This window comes from Rhinoderma darwinii, chromosome 4, assembly GCF_050947455.1.
Source record: "Rhinoderma darwinii isolate aRhiDar2 chromosome 4, aRhiDar2.hap1, whole genome shotgun sequence".
Classification (NCBI taxonomy): Eukaryota; Metazoa; Chordata; class Amphibia; order Anura; family Rhinodermatidae; genus Rhinoderma; species Rhinoderma darwinii.
In genome coordinates, this window is record NC_134690.1 from 284,110,541 (window position 1) to 284,135,594 (window position 25,054).

Consider the following 25,054-nt stretch of genomic DNA (forward strand, 5'->3'; position numbering starts at 1 on the left):
TTCTGCTCTCTGACTAATTTATGACGAGACTGACAGGACTGCCTTTGCCGAGAGTCAGCTGGTGACCTTACGTCAGGGTAAGAGACCTGTGGAGGAGTATTGTTCTGACTTTAGGAAGTGGTGCGTATCTTCTCGGTGGAATGACCCTGCCTTAAGGTGCCAGTTTAGGTTGGGTCTGTCGAACGCCCTGAAAGACCTGCTAGTTAGCTATCCCTCTTCTGACTCCCTAGACCAGGTTATGGCTTTAGCGGTACGACTTGACCGACGTCTCAGGGAACGACAACGTGAACGTTTATGTGTTTTCTCCTCTGACTACCACATGATGCCTCCCGAGGTTCCGTTGCTTCGTTCTTCCACGGAAGACTCGGAGGTACCTATGCAACTCGGGGCCTCCGTGTCCCACCAACAACGTAGAGAGTTCCGCAGGAAGAATGGTCTCTGCTTCTATTGTGGGGATGACAAGCATCAAGTGAACACCTGTCCTAGGCGTAAGAATAAGCAGCCGGAAAACTTCCGCGCCTAAGTGATCATCGGGGAGGTCACTTGGGCGCACAGGTATTTCCCGTAAATATGAAACGTAATAAAATCTTGCTTCCCTTTCAGGTCTCTTTTGGTGGTAGGTCTGCTACCGGCAGTGCCTTCGTGGATTCAGGCTCGTCTGATAATATCATGTCTGTGGAATTTGCTATGTCTCTAGCTATGCCTTTGATTGATTTGCCTAAACCTGTCCCGGTAGAGGGTATCGACTCCACTCCTCTTGCTAATGGTTATTTTACACAGCATACCCCTGTTTTTGAACTCCTTGTTGGCTCCATGCATTTGGAGCAGTGCTCTGTACTGTTGATGCAGGGATTATCGTCCTATTTGGTTTTAGGCCTTCCCTGGTTGCAGTTGCATAATCCCACGTTTGACTGGAATACTGGGGAGCTTACCAAATGGGGTAATGAATGCTTGACGTCATGTTTTTCTGTTAATTCTATTTCTCCCCCTGAGGAGGTGAACACGCTACCTGAGTTTGTTCAGGACTTCGCTGATGTTTTCTCTAAGGAGGCCTCCGAAGTGTTACCTCCTCATAGAGAATACGATTGCGCTATCGATTTGGAACCAGGAGCTAAGCTCCCTAAGGGTAGGATATTTAATCTCTCTTGTCCCGAACATGAAGCCATGAGAGAGTATATCCAGGAATGCCTGGCCAAGGGTTACATCCGCCCCCCTACTTCTCCGGTAGGTGCTGGCTTCTTCTTCGTAGGGAAGATGGATGGTGGTCTTAGGCCATGCATTGACTACCGTAACTTGAATAAGGTCACTGTAAGGAACCAGTATCCCCTTCCTTTTATTCCTGATCTCTTTATTCAGGTTCAGGGGGCACAATTACTTGGGGCGTATAACCTTATCCGCATCAAAGAGGGGGATGAGTGGAAGACTGCGTTTAACACGCCCGAAGGTCATTTCGAATACCTCGTCATGCCCTTTGGGTTGTGTAATGCTCCCGCGGTCTTCCAGAATTTCATAAATGAGATTTTAAGAGATTACCTGGGGGTATTTCTTGTAGTGTACCTTGATGACATACTTGTGTTTTCCAAGGACTGGTCCTCCCACATTGAGCATGTCAGGAAGGTGCTCCAGGTCCTACGGGAAAACAAACTGTTTGCGAAGACCGAAAAATGTGTGTTTGGGGTGCAGGAGATACCATTTTTGGGTCCAATCCTCACTCCTCATGAATTCCGCATGTACCCCGCCAAGGTCCAGGCTGTGGCGGAATGGGTCCAACCTGCCTCCCTGAAGGCGTTACAGTGTTTCTTGGGATTCGCTAATTATTACAGGAGATTTATTGCTAACTTCTCAGTCATCGCTAAGCCTCTTACGGACCTCACTCGCAAGGGTGCTGATCTCCTCCGCTGGCCTCCTGAGGCTGTCCAGGCTTTTGAGGTCCTTAAGAAGTGCTTTATCTCGACCCCGGTGTTGGTTCAGCACAACCAAATGGAGCCATCTATCGTGGAGGTTGATGCGTCCAAGGTGGGAGTGGGGGCTGTCTTGTCCCAGGGTACCAGGTCCTTCACCCATCTCCGTCCCTGTGCCTACTTCTCCAGGAAGTTTTCGCCCACTGAGAGTAACTATGATATTGACAACCGCGAACTCTTAGCCATTAAATGGGCATTTGAAGAGTGGCGCCACTTCCTGGAGGGGGCTAGGCACCAGGTAACGGTCCTTACCGACCACAAGAATCTGGTTTTCCTAGAATCGGCCCGGAGGCTAAACCCGAGACAAGCTCGATGGGCGTTATTTTTTACCAGATTCAATTTTTTGGTTACCTATAGGACTGGGTCTAAAAATATTAAGGCTGATGCACTGTCGCGTAGCTTCATGGCCAGCCCTCCTTCGGAGGAAGATCCTGCTTGTATTTTGCCTCCAGGTATAATCATTTCCTCTATTGAGTCTGATTTAGTCTCTGAAATTGCTGCTGATCAAGGTTCAGCTCCCGGGAACCTTCCTGAGAACAAGCGGTTTGTTCCCCTGCAATTCCGGCTAAGGGTACTTAGGGAAAATCATGACTCCGCACTATCTGGTCATTCAGGTATCCTGGGTACCAAGCACCTCATTGCCAGAAACTATTGGTGGCCTGGGTTGCCTAAAGACGTTAAGGCCTACGTCGCCGCTTGTGAGGTTTGTGCTAGGTCCAAGACTCCCAGGTCCCGACCAGCGGGCTTACTACGTTCTTTGCCCATTCCCCAGAGACCTTGGACCCATATCTCCATGGATTTTATCACCGATTTGCCTCCATCTCAAGGCAAGTCGGTGCTGTGCGTTGTAGTAGACCGCTTCAGTAAGATGTGCCACTTTGTGCCCCTCAGAAAACTACCCAATGCTAAGACGTTAGCTACCTTGTTTGTCAAACACATCCTGCGTCTCCATGGGCTCCCTGTCAATATTGTTTCTGACAGAGGGGTACAATTTGTGTCTTTGTTTTGGAGAGCCTTCTGTAAAAAGTTGGAGATTGATCTGTCCTTCTCCCCTGCCTTCCATCCTGAAACTAATGGTCAAACTGAGAGGACTAATCAGTCTCTAGAACAATATTTAAGGTGTTTTATCTCTGACTGTCAATATGATTGGGTCTCATTCATTCCCCTCGCCGAATTTTTCCTTAATAACCGGGTCAGTAACTCGTCAGGGGTCTCCCCCTTTTTCTGTAATTTTTGGTTTAATCCACGGTTCTCCTCCGTTTCACCTGGTAGTTCCAACAATCCCGAGGTAGAGGTCGTTCATCGGGAACTGTGCACAGTCTGGGCCCAGGTTCAGAAGAACCTAGAGGCATCCCAGAGCATACAAAAAATTCAGGCAGATAGAAGACGTTCTGCTAACCCCTTGTTTATGGTCGGGGATCTGGTGTGGCTATCGTCAAAGAACTTGCGCCTTAAAGTCCCGTCCAAGAAGTTTGCTCCCCGGTTTATAGGGCCGTACAAGGTCATTGAAGTCCTCAATCCTGTCTCCTTCCGACTGGAGTAGCCCCCATCTTTTCGAGTACACGACGTGTTTCATGCCTCCCTCCTTAAACGCTGCTCCCCGTCCTTGGCTCCCTCGAGGAAACCTCCTGTCCCCGTTCTCACCCTTGAGGGGGTAGAATTCGAGGTGGCCAAGATTGTGGAGAGCAAGATGGTCCAAGGCTCCCTCCAGTACCTGGTCCATTGGAGAGGATACGGGCCTGAGGAGAGAACTTGGGTACCCGCCCGGGATGTTCACGCTGGGGTATTGGTCAGGAGGTTCCACCTTCGTTTCCCCAATAAACCAGGTCCATCTAGAAAGAGTCCGGTGGCCCCTCATAAAAGGGGGGGTACTGTTAAGGATCTGCCAGGCACAGCTTCTGTATCCACGCCCATAGGTAATCAGTCTGCACCTGCTTCTATGTCTGTGAGACTGACTCCATCTTCCACCACTCAGGATGGCAGGCTTAGGAGTGGGAGAGCCTATCACAGCCTGGCCAGACGGAGCTAGCTCCCGCCCTCTGTCTATTTATACCTGCCTTTCCTGTTCCTCCTTGCTTATGATTCTTCTCTGTTGGTTTCCTGGCCCTGCTGCAGCTTCTTGAACTACTTGTCCCTGCTTCGTATTGACCCTGGCTTACTGACTACTCTTCTGCTCTGCGTTTGGTACCTCGTACACTCCTGGTTTGACTCGGCTTGTTCACTACTCTCCTGCTCTACGTTTTGCACCTCGTACTCTCCTGGTTTGACTCGGCTCGTTTACTACTCTTGCTGCTCACGGTGTTGCCGTGGGCAACTGCCCCATTTCCCTTGTTCTGTGTTTCCTTGTCCGTTGTCTGTCGTGCACTTATTGAGTGTAGGGACCGTCACCCAGTTGTACCCCGTCGCCTAGGGCGGGTCGTTGCAAGTAGGCAGGGACTGAGTGGCGGGTAGATTAGGGCTCACTTGTCTGTTTCCCTATCCCTGTCATTACACAGGCTATCGATTCTGAAGACTATTGGTCTCCCTTTTAGGGGGTCAATCCCTTTATGGATGTTTGTTGTTATTTTGGGGGATTGTTACAGGAGAATATTGTTCCCATCCATACACTCTGTCATGACCACATAAAATATACCTGGTAAATAGATATAGTATATACTGATATTATTCAGTGGTGCTCACCCATTGAGGTGGCAGTATGCTCAGAAGCCATATGATCATAGATTCTTATCTACTGCCTAATTAGCATTTCAATGGACCTCTGTACAGGAAGGAGCCATTGTAAACTGGATGTACAGACAGCTGAGCATAGTGGGATTAGATTTACCTATACTGTACAAATGCACATTGGAAGGTATATGGGTGGTTTTAAGGCAGAGTCAATGGTATGGGTGGATTCAACTCAGGGATAGGAACATATAGGCCATGTGAAGTTCTGGGTCTCGCTCTCTTTTCCTGCGAGCTCTGGATGATCAGCACTTAAAGGGAACCTGTCACCAGCATTTCACCTTTTGAACTTTACTTATCCCTCACTGGCCGCTGCTATCAAAAGTTCATTGCCGTTATCCGCTCTCCTAAACTCCTCCTCTGACTGTAAATAACGATCTGCAAACATTTTGCGCTTTTTATCGTAATAATCCGGTGTCCCTTGTGCGCACACACCAGAAGAGAACATCAATGCACAAGCGCGGGATTTTGTGTGCGGTGGGAAGGCGAGGAGCTGTCAATCAAAAGTAAGGAGGCGGAGTAAACTCGGAAAGACTTGAATGAAGTTATGACTCTTTTCAAACGAAGAGTTAACTTTTTTCTGCTCATTAGCATACAGTGCTGGAACACTAAAAAACGTAATACTAAAGCTACAGAGCCGACTAAGAAGACAATTATAGTTATATAGAAATAATTTTTTACCAACTACCACCAGGTATTGCTGGTTTAATAGATGAAATGCTGGTGGCAGGTTCCCTTTAACATCAGTAACAGGTTAAAGAGGCTCTGTCACCACATTATAAGTGCCCTATCTGCTAGATAAGGAGATGGGCGCTATAATGTAGGTGACGGCATTTACACAGCGCATAGGGATCCTTTTAGATCGCTATGTGCTGTCTTATACTAACACATTAACAATACTGAAGTGTTTAGACAGTGAATAGACATTCCACGGGATCTCTGCACTTCGTTACTCTGTCTGTGGTAGTTACAGCAGAGGACGCGTAATCTCGCGAGATTACGCGGTAAATGACAGGTTACAACGAGATCACACTTCCTCTGCTGTAACTACATGGAAACAGTAACGAAGTGCAGAGATTGTGAATAGACATCCCGTGGAATGTCTATTCACTGTCTAAACACTTCAGTATTGTTAGTGTGTTAGTATAAGACAGCACATAGCGATCTAAAAGGATCCCTATGCGCTGTGTAAATGAATGGAGAGGAGTGCATGACGCTGATTGGTCAGCGTCATACACTCCCCTGTACAATGCCCACTTGGTCTAAAGTAAAAATACGCCCACTTGGGCATTAAGCAACTCATTAGCATAAATCTAAAAACGCTAATAAAGTGGTAAAAATAGATCGTTTTTGTTTAAATAAAAAGCACTGCTGTCACCTACATTATAGCGCCCATCTCCTTATGTAGGAGATAGGGCACTTATAATGTGGTGACAGAGCCTCTTTAAGTTACATTATATGTGTGCTATCTGTGTATGTATATAAATATAAGTATAACAATATTACAGCAGACTTTATATATGTGTACATAGAGATATTCTAGGAATCTCATGTGGATTGTAGATGAGTAGATACAGGGGGAATGTTACATTGTATAGGGGGAGAGAGAAAGGGAGAGAAAGCATACAGGGGAAGGATACTTAGCGGTGAGTCAGAAACAAGAGAGCTGTTGGTCTGTGGTGGGAAATAGGCTTCTGTGATGGACGCAGGAATTGAGAGAGGGATCAGCATGCCTGTTGCCCCTCTTATACCTTGTTCGTGCACGTCTGTATGACATCACATGCTCATGCATGTGCAAGGGGGGGCATGGGACAGTTTATGGCTCCCCCCATGGAATCTCATTACATTGTGAGGCGGGGCAGGCAGTGGGAATAAATTGGATGTGTCCGCTGTCTTCTCCCCCCTCCCACGGAGGGTAGAGATACACACCTATCTCTGCAGGAATATCTGACATAGATATAAATATATAGAACACTTCCCTTTACAGGGATTCTGGTAGTAAAAATTGATATTCAGTTTTATTATTTAGACCATTATCGGATTGCCCTTTAGGCGTTGATATTTTTTAGGGTCATTGAGACCTTTTCTACAAATCTCCACATAGTCTCTTGTATCCATCATGACAAGTTACCTCCCTTATCCGATGATTTAATAGTAATTGATTTATTTTCGGATAGAGTTTTTAAAGTTTTAGTCTCTTCTCTGGTCATATTGACAAAGCTTCCTGACTCTCTAGTTTCCTCAGATCTTTTTCTACTAAGTTTTTGAAAATGTCAATGTTAGAGTTGTTGCATACTGGTGGCATTTTAGTACTAGTTGGTTTCAAGTTAGCAAAATGTCCTTTGCCCTATATTTAATGTTGTCTTCCAATAGGTCTGACAGGTCTCTAGCGGTAGCTAGATCCTCACTTCCTAGATTATATTACTGACATATCCTCTTATCTCGCTCTTTGAAGAATTTGTGCCAGTGCAATTTTCTGGAGAATAGGGTTAGTCCTTCAGCTATATGTTTTGCCAGTATCGTTTCTGGCTTTTCAGGGAGACCTGTAGGTTAGCGGCGTAACAATTATTCTGGCAGTGACAGTGAGCATTTAAATCTCGCGTCTTTTGTATGAGAGTTAGTTCCTACCCTTCTGGGGGCTCGATCGTCGGGCTGCCAATCATTGTAGAGCATCTTAGTGTAATTTCTATTCTTCCCTTGACGCTCGCCTTACGTTGCCTCCTACAGTGGGTTAGGTTTCTAAAAGTCCACAGTGGGATTTGTTAAAGCATTACCATACAGGTGTCAATACGTTACCTGTAAATAAAGCATACTTTGAATGACAGGAGTAAGTAGCCAACCAGTAGAAATGCTTTAACAAATCCCGTTGTGGACTTTTCAAACCCAACCCACAACCCAGTTATACCTGGATGGCCACACAAAACAGAATCATGTAACTCATTGAGCAAACGAAATCTGAACTGAGGAGGTACAAACAACCTCCCAGCAGGAATGGTTTGCAGGGCGAGTTTCCGACATTCTTTAATCTCAGTTGCAAGATCAGGTGAAATTGCAGAAACCACTATCCCCTTAGATAAAATAGGTTCAGGATGAATGTCGGGGGCAAGTGAGGAACAGAAACTTTGGGATAATACGTCGGCCCTGACATTTTTAGACCCGGGTCTGTAGGTTACAATAAAGTCAAACTTGGTAAAGAACAACCTAGCCGGTCTGGGATTGCGTCTTTGGCGGATTCTAAAAAAGTCAGGTTTTTATGGTCAGTCAGCACGGTAATTTGATGTCTAGCTCCCCCTAGAAAGTGGGGCCACTCTTCAAATGCCCACTTAATAGCAAGAAATTCATGATTACCTGAATTGTAATTCTTTTCAGTGGAAGAAAATTTGCGAGAAAGAAAAGCACAGGAGCGCAAATTCGTTAATAACGGAAGACTCTTGAGACAACCCAGCCCCACACCTATTTCTGAGGCATTAACCTCAACAATAAAAAGACTAGAGAGGTCAGGTTGGACAAGTACAGGCGCTTCCATAAAACACTGTTTTAAGGTTTAAAGGCGGAGACCGCACTAGGCTTCCAATTTACAAGATCAGAACCCACTTTCGTAAGATTGGTCAAAGGTTTGGCAATGGAGGAAAAATTATGAAAACATTTCTGGTAATAATTAGCAAAACCCAAGAACCTCTGCAGAGCATTTAGTGAAGTGGGTTCAACCCAATCAAGAATTGCCTGAACCTTAGCGGAGTCCATACGAAAATCATGAGGAGACAGCACATATTCCAAGAAGTTAACTTCCTGAACTCCGAAAATAAATTTTTCAAATTTCGCGTAAAGACAATTTTCCCTCAGTACTTAAAGGACGGACCTTAAGTGTTGAATATGAGAGGACCAATCAGAAGAAAACACAAGAATATCGTCCAGATACACCACCACAAAGCGTCCAATAAAATTTCTGAAAATATCATTAACCAGGTATTGAAAAACTGCCGGAGCATTATTTAAACCAAAAGACATGACTAAATACTCATAATGACCACCTGGAGTATTAAATGTTGTTTTCCACTCATCCCCTTTGCGGATACGTAGCAAATTGTAGGCCCCGTGTAAATCTATTTTAGAGCACCATTTGGCTCCTGCGATCTGATTAACCCCTTCCCGACCACCCCGCATAGATTAACGGTCCTTGTGCCTGAAGCCCGTTAATCTATGTGTGCTCCTAACAGAGCACACAGGCGCTCCCTGCAGCCCCGCATCTCCCAATACAGGCTGCTACTAGCAGCCTTAGTACTGGGGGAAAACATCGGGTCGGATCACAGCGGTGATCCGAGCCGATTAACCCCTTAAATGCGGCAGTCAATAGCGACCGCCGCATTTAAGTTGTTATAGCAAAATCGGCACCCCGCTACGCGATTGCGTGGGCCGATTGTTGCGGGGTGCGATTGCTATGGCCATCTATGGAAGGCGATTAGGCAGGACCTAATATGCCTCATGTCAGTGTGTAACTGACAGGTATAATACCCTACAATACATAAGTATTGCAGGGTATTATAACAACGATACAACAATTGGATCTTCAAGTCCCTAGTGGGTCTAAAAAAAATTACAAATTAAAAAAAGTTACAAAAAAATTTACAAAAGTAAAATAGCAAAATAATAAAATTTAAAAAATCGCCCTTTTTCCCTTATAAAGTCCTTTATTATTAGAAAAAAATGAAGAAAAATAAAACCATGCATAATTGGTATCGCCAAAAAAAAAAAAAAAGTTGTGGCTCTTAGAATATGGCGACACAAAAACAAAATAATTTTTTAAAACCATGATTTTATCGTGCAAACACCGTAAAACATAACAAACCTATATACATATTATCGCTGTAATCGCATCGACCCGCAGAATAAATTAAATATGTCTTTTATAGTGCATGGTGAACGCCGTAAAAAAAAAGAATAAAAAATGATAGAAGTTTTTACACTAAATTTAGCAGAAAACCTATGGGATCAAAATGCTCACTTTCCTCCTAGACAAATTCTTTTTAGGGCTGTAGTTTCCCAAATCGGGTCACTTCTGGGGGGTGTCCACTGTTTTGGTCCCTCAGGGGCTTTGCAAATGCGACATGACACCCGAAAATCAATTGAGTGAACTTGAGCTCCAAAAGCCAAATAGTGCTCCTTCCCTTCTGAGCCCTGCCGTGTGTCCAAACAGCTGTTTATTACCACATATGGGGTATTGCCGTAATCAGGAGAAATTGCTTTACAAGTCTTGGGGTGCTTTTTCTTCTTCTGTGTAAAAATTGATAATTTCTAAGTTTTATTGGAAAAAAATTTAGATTTTCATTCTGTTAAATTCCACTAAATTCAGCAAAAAACCTGTGGGGTTAAAATGCTCACTATACCCCTTGATGAATTCCTTGAGGGGTGTAATTTGCCAAATGGTGTCTTTTTGGGGGGTGTTTCCACTGTTTTGGCACTACAAGACCTCTTCAATATATTCTAATAAAAAGGAGACCCCAAAATCTTCTAGGTGCTCCTATGCTTCTGAGGCCAGTGTTTCAGTCCATTACCACACTAGGTCCACATGTGGGATATTTCTAAAAACGGTAAAATCTGTAAATATTGAGTTCTGTTTCTCTGGTAAAACCTTTTGTGTTACAGAAAAAAATTGATTAAAATGGATTTTAAAATGGATTTTCCAACAAAAAAAATAATTTTAAAATTTCCCCTCTACTTTGCTTTAATTCCTGTGAAACACCTAAAGGGTTAAGAAACTTTCTATATGCTGTATTGAATACTTTGAGGGGTGCAGTTTTTAAAATTGGGTGGCTTATGGGGGTTTCTAATATATAAGGCCCTCAATGCCACTTCAGAACTGAACTGGTACCTATAAAAATAGGTTTTGGAAATTTTCTTGAAAATGTCAGAAATTGCTGCTAAAGTTCTACAGGGGTGGGCTGTATCTACAGGGGCCTATATACAGGGGTGGCTATCTGTGGAGCACTATATACAGGGGTGGACTATATGTAGAACACTATATAAAGGGGTGGACAATATGTGGAGCACTATATACAGGAGTGGGCTATATCTACAGGGGGCTATATACTGGCGTGGGCTATCTGTGGAGCACTATAGGGGGAGATATTTGTGGGACACTATATACAGGGGTGGGCTATATGGGGGCACTATTTACAGGGGGCTATATGGCAGGCACTATCTATATGAGGCACAGTGTGTGTGTGTGTGAGACACAGTGTATGGTGCTATTATAATTAGAGGTGCAGTGTATGGCGCTATTAGGGGCGTAGTGTGTGGTATAATGAGAACTTTATCTTTATTTATAGGTGTAGAAATGTTGGAAAAGTGACAAGCTGAAGACATCAGAGCGGCAAACTGCAGAAATGGTCTGTGAACGGGAGAAGTCATCATAGAGGTCTGGACCGGATGGAGAAAAAGAACTAGAATCTGAGACGTCACCAGTGAGTCACTTAATGTAAATGTTTATTCTGCCTCTTATCAGCACTGTAGTCACTGTATGATCTGCAGCGAGATGATGGGTGGTATGATTATGATATGATTTATTTTTTGCGAAACAGCATCTGCCAGCATATCCTTACCATTATTCGGGCCATGCTGGGAGCTGTAGGTTTACGCCGTACATACCTATACGGCAGTGGTTGCACTAAATTGAGCTGTATTTGTGCTGGTGTTGTATTTATGTACTGAGCTTGGTTCTGGTGCTGTATATATGTACTGAGCTTTGTTCTGGTGTTGTGTATAGAACTATATTGCTTGTAAAATGTACAAATGTTTTTATGCTCGAGTTACATAAAAAGAAATGTGGAAAAGAAATGACACGTCATTGATTGGTAGAGAAAACAAACACGTCGAGGGGGAAGGAGATGTCGGGAAAGAGGTTGGGGGGGGGGCGCCAAACTGAATCTTTGCCCCGGGTGCTGGAGAACCTAGCTACGCCTCTGCATTAGGGTTAAGTATAATGGGACAGTCGTGTGGCCTATGAGAAAGGAGAGATTCACAACCGATTTCAGAAAAGATATCCTCAAAATCTTGAATACACTCAGGCAACGATGATGCGTTGCAAGATAAATTAGTAGTAGACAAAGATATGCAAGAATCATAACATTTAGAATTTCACTTAATCAAAACGTCATTTACCCAATCAAAAAACTGATTATGTGTCTGCAACCATGGAATACCCAATAGAACTTTAGAGGGCAAATTTTCTAGAATAAAGAAAGTGATTTGTTCAATATGCAAAGTACCCACTTCCAATGTAACAGACAGAGTAGAGAACTTGACTGACCCCTAAGTGAGAGGAATATTATCAATAGCAAAGACTTTGACTGTGGTACTCAACTGAACAAGGGGGATAGCCACTCCTTTTGCAGCCTTAAAACTAAGAAATTAACCGCAGAACCACAATCTACAAAAGCTTGACCAGAAATACAAACGTTATTAAACCATACATTAACAGACAAAAGGATTTTTTTAGAAAACGTGGTAAAAACCTGACTGCCCAGATGGCATTCCGGTTGACCATCTAGACTCTTAAGTTTTTTTCGGAGCTGGACGTTCTGGACACTTGGAACAGTTCTTGAGTGTATGACCAGCGTCCCCACAATAGAAACTCTGTCCCTTGCATTTTCGAAAAAGTCTCAGTTCCTGAGAAGACATAGTGGAGCCCAACTACATGGGCCCTTGTGCATCAGATGAATGGTTCTCAGCGCAGGGAAAGGGAGCAGCCATATGTAACGTCTGTGTTCGCTGACCACGAATGCCTTCCATCCAGTCGATGCCCTTCTCTACAGATATGTCTGCACATACGGCCGTCCTGTTCCACAGTGACCACCAGGGTGCGCTCGCGAGCTCAGTCCAGACTTAGGAAGTCAAAGCGCACGCAGGTCGGAGATTGAGCTGATTGCTCCCAAAGCACCCTGGGCTATAAGAAGGGCTGTGCCCCTTCCTGCCATGCCTGAGCGTTGTTGTCGTATCCAAAGTTTGTCTATGCAAATGGTCTCCTAGTGTTTTCCAGTTCCCAGTGTTCCCCGCACCTGTATCCTGTATCCCGTGCTATCCTGGTCAAGTGCCGTGCTGAGCTGTAGTCGTATTGTGCTGTATTCCACGCCTGTCCTGCTACTCCACACCTGACGTCTACCTGCTGCCTAGTCCCAGCCGAGCCTGCCTTGCTACTGTCCGAGCTGCCACAGGTACACTATACGAACTATAGACTGTGACCTGCGCCCTATTGGCCAGCTGCCATACCGTCAAGGCAGTATGGCCCAGTGGGTCCACGAACCCAACGTGACACCATCATGGATCTTTCATTTCTGCGCTCACATAGTCGTCGGTCCAAACTCACAACAAGGGTCATAGTATCCTCTAGAGTCAAGGGCGGAGGGTAATTTATAAGGAGATCTTTCAAACTCTCAGAAAGGCCTTGGCGGAATTGGCATCGGAGTGCAGTATCATTCCATTGTGACTAAATAGACCATCGTCTAAATTCCGAACAATACTCTTCAACAGGACGCAGTCCTTGCTGGAGAGATAACAGATTGGTCTCAGCCACTGCAGTGATATCTGGTTCTCCGTAAATTAAACCTAGGGCCACAAAGAAGGTCTCCACAGAAAAAAGTTCAGGGGCAAATAGTCCCAATGAAAAGGCCCAGGTTTGAGGATCATCCTGTAAAAGTGTAATGACAATACCTACTCGTTGTTGCTCAGTACCAGAAGAGATACGTCTTAGTCGAAAATATAATTAACAGCTCTCCTGAAAATTTAAAAATGACTAACGATAACCAGAGAAACAATCAGGTAAGTTCACCTTAGGTTCCACCGGAGTTGCGACTGGAACGACTGCTTGGGCCTGCGTAGAGTCATGCCGTTGGACCCTCACAGCCAGACCTTGTACCAGCTGAGTCAGATCGTGCATCTGATCCACCAGGGCTTGCATAGGTTCCACTGTGAAAGGATAATATAAATGGGCTGGTGATTATGTTATGGAATTGCAAGTTGAGCGATTCCCCAAAGGTTGCTGGAAACTGCCGGCAGAGACTAAGGCTATTCTAAGGTTTTCGCCAGAGCCAACCGCAAGGTGGGATGGTCTTTGCTGCATAGAACCCAGGTTGTCTTAGCAGAGTTCAGTGTTGAATAAGAGGTGTTGCAGGCAAACCTGAACAGCATAACCCGAGAGCCAGAGGGTAAACAGAAAGTCCAAAACAGAGCAAGTACAAATCAGGTACATCAGAGGTCAGAACCGGCCGGGAGCAGATAATTAAAATCGGTAAACAAGGGGTTAAAGAGAGACAAGCCGAGGTCAGTTTCCAAGAAGTCCAGAGGTCAGAAGTACAGGGAGTGTCAGAGCTTTATCAGAACACCAGTAGACTAAGAAAATCATAAGTAAAGACCAGGTGGAGGAAGTCAGATATAAATACAACCTCACAACTAATTGGCAGAGACAGAGAAAAGAGATAGACTCAAAGTAAAACAGAACCGCTCAGAAGCTAGAACAGTAGTCATTATGATCTTAAGGGAACAGGCGTTTTTCTAACATATTTATGTTAATGTCAAAACATAGTAATCTATTTCTTAATATTTAGATTTATTATGGACAATCTATCAATGATAGATTGATAGTGGACAGTTCAGGAAAGCTTGCTAGCATGATGGGCTATACGATCATACAGGAAATCCCAGGTGATGACATTACTGGGATTTTCTTTACGATGCCATACGACTCATGAGACCCTTTAATCACCATGTTAAACATCGCCGCAAAATAGACCATAGGAGTTTGATTCAGACCATTTTTGATCTCCGCCGTTAGATAGAATGTTCAGCTGATATGCCAGTCAAACAAATGTCTTCAATTTAAGTAAATCCCAGTCATATGTTGAGAATGCAGCCTGACCTTTCTATTGTGAAAATGAAAAGCGAAATCAACAGTTTGCTGTTTTTTAGTGCATTTCTTCAACATGGTCCCCCTAACCTCAGTTCTTGGAACTGTTTTTACAGGATCCCTACAGGAAACACCTGATGATTTTTCTCTCCTTAGGATGCTCCTGCAATGTGCGTTTTCCCAGTTGTCTCCATGTCACACTAGCTACTGTGCAAAGTTATGTGACATTCTAACATGACATCCCTTTGTGCCTGATGTGATGTTACTTTATATTACGTAAAGACCAAAGCCAGACAGCCACAACTGAGGATCAGGATGATGCCTGAAGCATTCTCAGGATCGTCAATCCTTCCAACCATTATTTTCAATGAAACTGCAGGAAATCCGCACAGCACAATGTTTGATTATTTTTAACCTTTCTTAACCATGTCTGTGCAAATCGATGTTAATTTTATTTCTTACATATTCCCTCACAACATAGTTCTTGTTGGTTAATTATAAAGCAAACGGAATATACTCTATGCAACCTTATAAGATAATTATGCACACAGCTATATTACGTCACTGTTTTGTACAGCGCCACAATAGAGCTATAGAGGTACATGTGACCTCTACTGTATCTCTGTATGCCTCTGGTTTCATGCAAAAGCATAAGAAGTTTTTTTGTACAAAATCCGAAAAAATAAATAAATAAATCATGACATGTTCAATCTGATGCCGTATGTATGCAGGTATTCTCCCCTAGAAGCATTGCTTCTTGGAGAGAATATGTTTGTACATACGTATGGCATCTGACAGAGTATTTATGGCAAAACACGGAGGTTGTGCAACCCTGTACTAAGACGCTGTAGTACACAGTTATAGAACGCTACTTCCTTACGGATCGACTTTACTGAACTTGTACCTAATTTTTCACTAATAAATACTAAAGTTTAAAGCTTTTTATGGTCATTCCATTTATGGTTCAAAAGTAGCCATTCATTCATCTCATCTGCAGTTTAATGTATTATGTAGTAGGAGCTTGTCAGTCAAATTATAACTAGTTTTTAAATAGTTTTAAAGTATTCAACAAATCTCCTTAGAACAAAAAAAAAATGTTTCCCTAAATACTGTATATATCCATTATTAATTTCATAGTTTTGTTTTTGCAAGCAAATTGTGTATTCAAAATAAATGTGCACGAAGGTTTCTTTAATTTAACTAAGCAAGTTTTGGAAAGCCTGTTGTGATGTACTTGGATAAGGATTAAATGAGTCGTAGGAATAGTGGTGCTTTAATTAAATGAATCCATTGTACTTTTTACAATGTTCCCAATTTCGATTAATGTCAGATTAAGTGTATGACTAAGTGTGACCGTGGGATGCTAATCATACAAAATTATTTGTACAGTCCTGGCCAATAGTTTCGAGACAGAAATAAATTTTGGTTTTCAAAAAGTTTGGTGCTTTAGTTTTTATAGTGGCAATTTGCATTAACTCTACATTGTTATGAAGATGAATTACAATTATTTGTTTTAATTAATTCATTATTAAGTCACTCCTTGCCATAAAAATTTGCTCACAAATCACAAAAAAAACTTTTCCACTGCATTTCAGCCCTGCCACAAAATGACCTGCTAACATTATATCAGTGATCTTCTCGTTAGCTCAGGAGAAAGTGTTAACAAAAAAACGGCAGCTGATATCATCGTCATGCTGATTGAATTATAAGAGCAGACTGGTTACTTTAAAAGGGGGATGGTGCTTGAAATCATTGTCTTTTTCTGTTACCCATGGTTACCTCCAAGGAAACACATGCAGTCATCATTGCTTTGCATCAAAAGGGTTTCACAGGCAAGGACATTGGTTGATTTAGGGGCAATCTTACAAGCAGCATTTATCGGATCATCAAGAACTTCAAGGAGAGAGGTGTATTTGCAGTGAAGAAGACTTTAGGGCACCCAAGAAAGTCCAGCAAGTGCCAGGACCGTCTCCTAAAGAGGAATCAGCTACAGAATCAGTTATACACCAGTACAGAGCTTGCTCAGGAATGGCAGCAGGTAGGTGTCAGTGCACGCACAGTGAGGTAAAGGCTTTCGGAAGCTGACCCCGTGTCAAGAAGGGCAGCAAAAAAGCCACTTCTCTCAAACATCAAGGACAGACTGACATTCTGCAGAAAGTACGGGGATTGGACTGCAAAGGACTGGGGTAAAGTTATTTTCTCCCCTTCAGGCTGTTTGGAACATCTGGAAGAATGATTGTCTGGAGAAGAAAATGTGAGTGCTACCATGAGTCCTGTGTCATGCCAACAGTAAAGCACCCTGGGACCATTCATGTGTAGGGTTGCTTTTCTTCCAAGGGAGTGGGCTCACTCGCAATTTTGCCTAAGAAAACTAATTAATAAGCAAAATAATAAAGAATGGTATCTAAATATCCTCCAAGAGCAACTTCTCCCAACAATACAGGGGCAATTTGGTGATGAACAATGCTTTTTTCAGCATAATGGAGCACCATATCACAAGGCAAAAGTGCTAACTAAGGGGCTCGGTGAACAAAATATTAAAATTTTGGGTCCATGGCCATTAAACTCCCCAGATCTCAATCCCATTGAGAACCTGTGGTCAATCCTCAAAAAGAAGGTGGACAAACAAAGACACAGAAATTGTGATAAACTCCAAGCACCGATTAGGAAAGAATAGGTTGACATCAGTCAGGATTTGGCTCAGAAGCTGATATCCAGCATGCCAGAGCGAATTGCAGAATTCTTGGAAAAGAAGGGTCAATACTGTAAATATTGAGTCTTTGCATAAACTTGATGTATTCGTCAGTAAATGTTTAAAAACGTTTGCAATGCTTATAATTGTACTTCAGTATTCCATAGAAAAATGTGACTAAAAGATCTAAAAATACTGAAGCAGCAAACTTTGTGAAAACCAAAATTTGTGTCAGTCTCAAAACTTTTGGTGAGGACTGTATGGGAAATAAAAAACATAATAATAAACTAATGAAAAAAATAACTGCTACCACTTTTCATGAATTTACCCATACAGGCAAAGTTAGACCAGGACAGATATTAGCCAGGTCTAAGAGCCAGCTCCAAAAGTTCCAAGCCTGAAACGATATCCTATAGGGTCATGCAACCTTGTTGAGAAAAAAATAGCACATTTATAAAAACATAAAATGTCCAGCCAACCAGGGTGTGCCAGGCTTTACACATAACTTGAGGTATTCTCCCAACAGTAACCTGTATCTCCGTAGTCAAAGCAAGTGACACAACTCCCCCCCCCATTTCCCAGTAGTCACAGAAGCATCCAAATACTGACTACAGCTGGGATTCCTTCTTCCTCAGCAGGTACAACAAGATTCCCACAGAGCCTACACTCCCAATTTCTGTAGCCGCAGAAAGACTCCTCGTAAACCTATACTGATTACCAGTTATACATTTATTTTCATTGAGATACTTGGAAGTTGCATCACTTAGGAGACCTTCAAAGATTTTATCCACAATGGAGGTTAAACTTACAGGTCTATATTTTACCGTAGGGCTGGGCGATTCGCCATTTGGGTGCCTGATTATTATGTTTTTTTTTACAGAATCAGAATCCTAAGGCACCCAAATAGCGAGTGCAGATCATACCACACACACAGGAGGCAGAGGGGGTTGGACAAGAGACTCCCTCAATGCTAGGGAGCATCAGTGTGGCGGCCCACACACTGCAGGAGCGGCTGTGGGACAGAGGGAGGAGGCACGAGAGGAACGAAGGGAAAACACTGTGCTCTTCACAGACACCAGACGTTGCAATAAAACCGCACTCATGAAAGCTCAAGCCATGCCACCTACAATTCCCATTCCTAACCTCTTTTCACATCGTAAGCTAAAAGGACACTTTTTAGCCCCTGTCGGGCCAATGTTACCCTAAGAAGAGAAATGTGCCAGGGCACAGAGTCCCAATTTTGTCTAATCATCCCTGCCAGCCACTAGAGGGTCTCCTTTTTTGCCTTTTTTTTCCTTTTTTGCCTTTTCAATGTTACCCTAAGGACACGTTTAGCATGTCTATCTTGAACTTTCCTGTCATACACGCTTAAACCTAGGGGGAAAAAGTAATGTGAATTTTACCTCAGGTCTCACTGTTCTAAGGCTGCTCATCTATGCACCACAACGTATATGCATAGTATACTAGAAATGCACCATGTATACAATAGTATATATACACCAGGCATGAAACACAATATACACGTATATCTCTATGTATCTACATCATACGTTATATACATAGCATACTAATAGCAAAAAAAATAGAGGCAGCACTCCAAGTGTGTAAATAAAGTGGTGTGTTTAAAGAGGCTCGGTCAGCAGATTATAAGTTCCCTATCTCCTACATAGTCTGATCGGCGCTGTAATGTAGATAACAGCAGTGGTTTTTATTTTGATAAACGATCATTTTTGAGCAAGTTATGAGCTAGTTTCGATTTATGCTAATGAGTTTCTCAATGGACAATTGGGCGTGTTTTTACTTTTTACCAACTGGGTGTTGTACAAAGGAGTGTATGAGGCTGACCAATCAGTGACCAATCAGCGTCATACACTTCTCATTGTTCCAGCCCAGCTTCTTTCACTGCACAATCACACTGTGCTGCGGATCATGCTGGGCTGGAACAATGAGACGTGTAGGACACTGATTAGTCACTGATTGGTCAGCCTCATACACTCCTCTGTACAACACCCACTTGCTAAAAAGTAAACACACGCCCAGTTGTCCATTGAGAAACTCATTAGCATAAATCTAAACTAGCTCATAACTTGCTCAAAAATTATCGTTTTTCAAAATAAAAACCACTGCTGTTATCTACATTACAGCGCCGATCACATTATGTAGGAGATAGGGCATTTATAATCTGGTGACAGAGCCTCTTTAATGCACCCTTAGCAGTAACATTTCGATCCAACTCAGTGGGATCAAAACGTTGCTGCTGGGGTGAATTAAACACACACTTTATTCACGCACTTGGAGTGCTGCCTCTATTTTTTTGCTATTTGAATCATTGGACTCGTAGCCCGAGTCTGCGAGGATTGAGTTGCACCCGACCACTGAAGCAGTGCTGCTTTCTTTTTCGTTTTACATAGCACACTAGAAATATACCATATGTACACTAAGTGTAGTCATGTATATATCATATATACATAGCTGAATGATGTGTATATTGGTTTATTAAATCCCATCCTTTTACATAAATGCAGAATGCACATCAATTAAAAAAAGCATATCTGTCACCTATGAAATGGTGCTCTGCTTTTATTTAATGTGGCTGCATCGAGCTCCGACGCCTCATGTGCATGCATGGTTCAGTATCCTGATGCCGGGAGGAGTCCAATATAGTCGGTTACCCGCTATGATGGCTGTTCCTTCGCTATAGTAAACCACAGCTAGGTGAAGGACAGAGAAGCTTGTATCAAATATGTCCGACTCCTTGTCTGAGCACCAGCTCAAAGAACAACAACAAGGAAATAGACATTCAATTCAAGAATTGCATATAAGCTTGAAAAAGATTGACATTTTATTATTAGGCCATATTATCCAGGCCTAGTTTCCCGCCTCATTTTTTTTACACGTTTTTAAATATCAGCACCACATCTGCTATCCGTCAGTCCTGTTAAACAGACCAGGTCATTAAAGAAATCTTAAATATTAGAAATACTGGTCTATCACTGTACTTAATTCCATCTGGACCTAGTGATTTGTCTAGCTTAATCTTTGTACGTGGCTCTGCACTTCTTCTTGGGTTACATAGGTGACATTAAATGGCAAGTTTATTTTATACCTAAGCATCTTACTTGACATTTCATTTTCATACAGTAAAGAATATGTTTAAAGTTATGCACCTGGGTACGAACAAACTGCATGCATCATATGTCCTAGGGGGAGCTACACTGGGGGAGTCACTTGTTGAGAAGGATCTAGGTGTACTTGTAAATCATAAACTAATTAACAGCATGCAGTGTCAATCAGCTGCTTCAAAGGCCAGCAAAATATTGTCGTGTATCAAAAGAGGCATGGACTCGCGGGACAGGGATGTAATATTACCACTTTACAAAGCATTAGTGAGGCCTCATCTAGAATATGCAGTCCAGTTCTGGGCTCCAGTTCATAGAAAGGATGCCCTGGAGTTGGAAAAAATACAAAGAAGAGCAACGAAGCTAATAAGGGGCATGGAGAATCTAAGTTATGAGGAAAGATTAAAAGAACTAAACCTATTTAGCCTTGAGAAAAGACGACTAAGGGGGGACATGATTAACTTATATAAATATATGAATGGCACATACAAAAAATATGGTGAAATCCTGTTCCATGTAAAACCCCCTCAAAAAACAAGGGGGCACTCCCTCCGTCTGGAAAAAGAAAGGTTCAACCTGCAGAGGCGACAAGCCTTCTTTACTGTGAGAACGGTGAATTTATGGAATAGCCTACCGCAGGAGCTGGTCACAGCAGGGACAGTAGATGGCTTTAAAAAAGGCTTAGATAATTTCCTAGAACAAAAAAATATTAGCTCCTATGTGTAGAAATTTTTTACTTCCCCTTTCCCATCTCACTTCCCCTTTCCCATCCCTTGGTTGAACTTGATGGACATGTGTCTTTTTTCAACCGTACAAACTATGTAACTATGTAAAGCATACCTAACCTTTCAGGTGATGTTTCAGAATAAGCTGTCATATGTGTGTACATTTCTGGCCATTTTTTAGCAGTTTTCTCCTCTGCAGGCTCTATCTCGAATTCTCAGCATTCTCTGAGCTAGTAGGTGGAGTCTAATTGCTAAAATGTGTTTTAGCACACAGATAAGAGGAGAATCCTGCTCCCCTATCCCTATCTATCACATATATAGAAACAACAGCATGGATGACATTATACAGCAGTAATGAACAGTGTAACTGAAAATCAAGCACTGGGGTGAGATATAACCCTTACTAGGAAGCTGCTGCAGTGTCTCTCTGCCTCTCTCTCTCTCACTCTTCTCCTGCTTCCTCCTCCCCCCTCTCTTTTCCAAAGACTTCTATGGGCAGCTGTAACCAGATCCCTCAGTGAACTGAGGAGACAGAAAAAAGTAGTACATTCAGAGTGAGTGTATACTTAGATAGGGGGGAGAGGAAAGGAGCCAGATAAGTGGACACAGAGGCATTTTCTCGAATAAGATATAATAGTTTCTCATATTTGCCTGTACTATTGATTATTGTAAAGTGTTGAAAAGTCCATGTCCATATAATAAACTGGCTTTTTCCTCATCACTTGAAAGCTTGAATGGCTCTGAACAAGTCTACACCAGCTCATGATTCTAGGAAAAATAACACTGCATTGACTTACCAATAACATAGCATGTCATCCATGTTCCTTTCCCAAAGATACCTTGTAGAAATCGAAAAAACACCAAAACGTAAAAGTTTGGTGCAAATGCTACAACAATTCCACATAGTCCAACTCCAAAAGACGAAATCAGGTATGTAACTTTTCTTCCATATCTAATATTGGAAGAAAGCAAATGGTCAGCATGTATCATTAAAACAATGAAGCTTAAAATAAATAAATATTTCTGTTTTATAGCATTAAATTTATGGTAATGTACATAGAGCTATTGAAGTGGTTTTATTAGATTAGTAAGCGGTAGTTTTGGAGGCGGAATTAGGCTTTAAGTCAATCCATGGATGTAACATCCTCACAAGAAATGTCATCCTACAAAAATTATGGAGTAATACAAACTACTAATTTCTAAACACACAATTACAGTGCATCTATAATTGACCATAAGAATGATCAAATAGGTATGAAGCATAAACCACAACAAGGAGTGCAAAAGTTTACATAAATAAATATCGAACAAACTGAATTAGTACACTTATAAATGCAACACTACAGGTATACAATATAAATCTGTTAAATAATATATAACATGAATGTCCTGATAATACTTCTTCAAGATGGCTTCTACACACTGGCTGTAATCAGACATTTTATTGCATGGCGATGATAGCTGCAATTACTCAACATTTTGCCAGAGTGCTTCTTTAAGCCCCTGACCACTAATGTGTTTACCTGTGTGCCTTATTGCTGATGTCGGCACAGTATGTAACCTGTCAGAGTGTCCCCATGAAGGCTTCTTCAGCAAGGCAGAGATTACAACCCTTAGGGTATGTGCACACGATAGCAGGCATTTACGTCTGAAAAGACAGACTGTTTTCAGGAGAAAACAGCTGCCTTGTTTCAGACGTAAATGCTCCTCCTCGCATTTTGCGAGGCTTCTCTGACAGCCGTAAATTTTGAGCTGTGCTTCATTGAGTTCAATGAAGAACGGCTCAAATTACGTCTGAAAGAAGTGCCCTGCACTTCTTTTGACGAGGCTGTATTTTTACGCGTCGTCGGCGACGCGTAAATGACAGGTTGTCTGCACAGTACGTTGGCAAACCCATTCAAATAAATGGGCAGATGTTTGCCGACGTATTGTAGCCTTATTTTCAGACGTAAAACGAGGCATAATACGCCTCGTTTATGCCTGAAAATAGGTTGTGTGAACCCAGCCTAAGAGAAGAAAGGCTTTACAGCTGACATAGTATAACTGTGAAGAAGCAGAACGTAAGCAGTAAAGGGTTAACATACTAGAAGCTGTTATCTCTGCCCAGCTAAAGGAGTCTGTGTGACAACATTTAGCAGCAGTTTTAGGCTCTGTTCACACTTGGTTCACTATTTCTGTCTTTCCGTCATAGGAACAAAAAAAAAAATCAAAATAGAAGGTTTCGCCGGAATTCCGTCATGGTTTGCGTCATTTTGCTGGACAAAATAGCACTGCATGCTGCGTGATTATGTCCGGCAAATATGACGAAATCTGTGACAGAGATGTGAACAATGCCTCACACTACAGATTTATTACAGAGAAGTTGCATGAGGCTGGATTTCAGTAAGAAGACAGATAAAACAGTAAAACAAATGCATTCCAAAGTTTATTATTTTTGCACAAGCAGGACAATTATCTGAACATATATTATGGCGGATCGGCTCTTCCATGTTTTTGTAGACATCAGGATAAGGGGCAACATCTTGTCCGGGGGGCTGTATAAGCAGGGACTGTCACCCGGCTTTCAGAGGATGGCGTAGACCAACTGTGTTGCCAACACATTTGGCATGGGGCTAAACATGGTAGTGGAGTTTAAGGGATAGCTCGGTGTTCACCCTTTAACCTGTATAAGGAGATTGGACTTGTCTGCTAGTATCCCCAGGTTGCTACCCTGGAGATACTATAGAAATGTAGGGGGTGTTATAGCCAGAAAATTGGGCCCAACTATATAGTAACACCCATGGTTTAGGAATAGGATGTCCAACAAGCCCATATACGTGTGATGGTCAGGTATCCACATACTTTTGTCATATAGTGTATTTGTGGCTCACGCCCTTACATAGTTGTCACATACTGTCATGTGTTATATTACATTACAGGCACAGACAGACAGGTTTCCAACATAAAACTCACTGAAAGGAAGAAAACGCTACCAGACCCCGTACTGGTCTGCTATTAACTAATTAGAGAAAAAAATGCTGTATGAAAACCTTGGTGTCTAGCATTCACAACTGCAGAAATCACGGAAAATTCATCTAAAAGTACACTTCGGTATGTACATTTGTTGTCTTGAAGCCAGAGCAGTAGAGCAAAAACATGTAAACTATGGGAATGTTCACAAGTTCAGACTTTCATCCTCACCAAATCTGTTGACATTCCGCATTCAATGCAATTGAAAGCCGTTTTCGTAACCCCATTCACATGCAGCGGAATAAATTTGCAAGGAAATTAAGGTGCTGCAGATTTTAAAATCCCCAATTTGTGAGAATTACGTACGGAAAAGCCTCAGACTGGCACTATTAAATTACAATGGGATTAATCTGTGTGCAAATCTGAGTTTCAGCCTTGGATTTTTGCGGCAGATTCGTTGAAAAGTCTACATTGGATTTGCCACAGGCAAACCTGACACGTGTAAACAAGGCCTATCGCTTGACTTAAAGAGGCTCTGTCACCAGATTTTGCAACCCCTATCTGCTATTGCAGCAGATAGGCGCTGCAATGTAGATTACAGTAACGTTTTTATTTTTAAAAAACGAGCATTTTTGGCCAAGTTATGACCATTTTTGTAGTTATGCAAATGAGGCTTGCAAAAGTCCAAGTGGGTGTGTTTAAAAGTAAAAGTCCAAGTGGGCGTGTATTATGTGCGTACATCGGGGCGTTTTTAATACTTTTACTAGCTGGGCGTTCTGATGAGAAGTATCATCCACTTCTCTTCAGAACGCCCAGCTTCTGGCAGTGCAGATCTGTGACGTCACTCACAGGTCCTGCATCGTGTCGGACACATCGGCACCAGAGGCTACAGTTGATTCTGCAGCAGCATCAGCGTTTGCAGGTAAGTAGCTACATCGACTTACCTGCTAACGCCGATGCTGCTGCAGAATCATCTGTAGCCTCTG

At 42.5% G+C, this 25,054-nt stretch overlaps 1 protein-coding gene across 4 annotated transcripts in view; it reads right to left on the reverse strand.

The window, feature by feature from the left end:
- The window catches only part of SLC22A3 (solute carrier family 22 member 3), a 254,671-nt gene that overhangs the window by 104,371 nt on the left and 125,246 nt on the right, over nucleotides 1–25,054 (reverse strand). For all 4 annotated transcript variants that reach the window (XR_012883206.1, XM_075862562.1, XM_075862563.1 and 1 more), the window contains one exon: nucleotides 21,917–22,071. Coding sequence is in view for 3 of the 4 variants with exons in the window: in XM_075862562.1 (XP_075718677.1) it covers nucleotides 21,917–22,071 (155 nt within the window). In the remaining variant the exon portion in view is untranslated. The remainder of the gene's footprint in view (nucleotides 1–21,916; nucleotides 22,072–25,054) is intronic.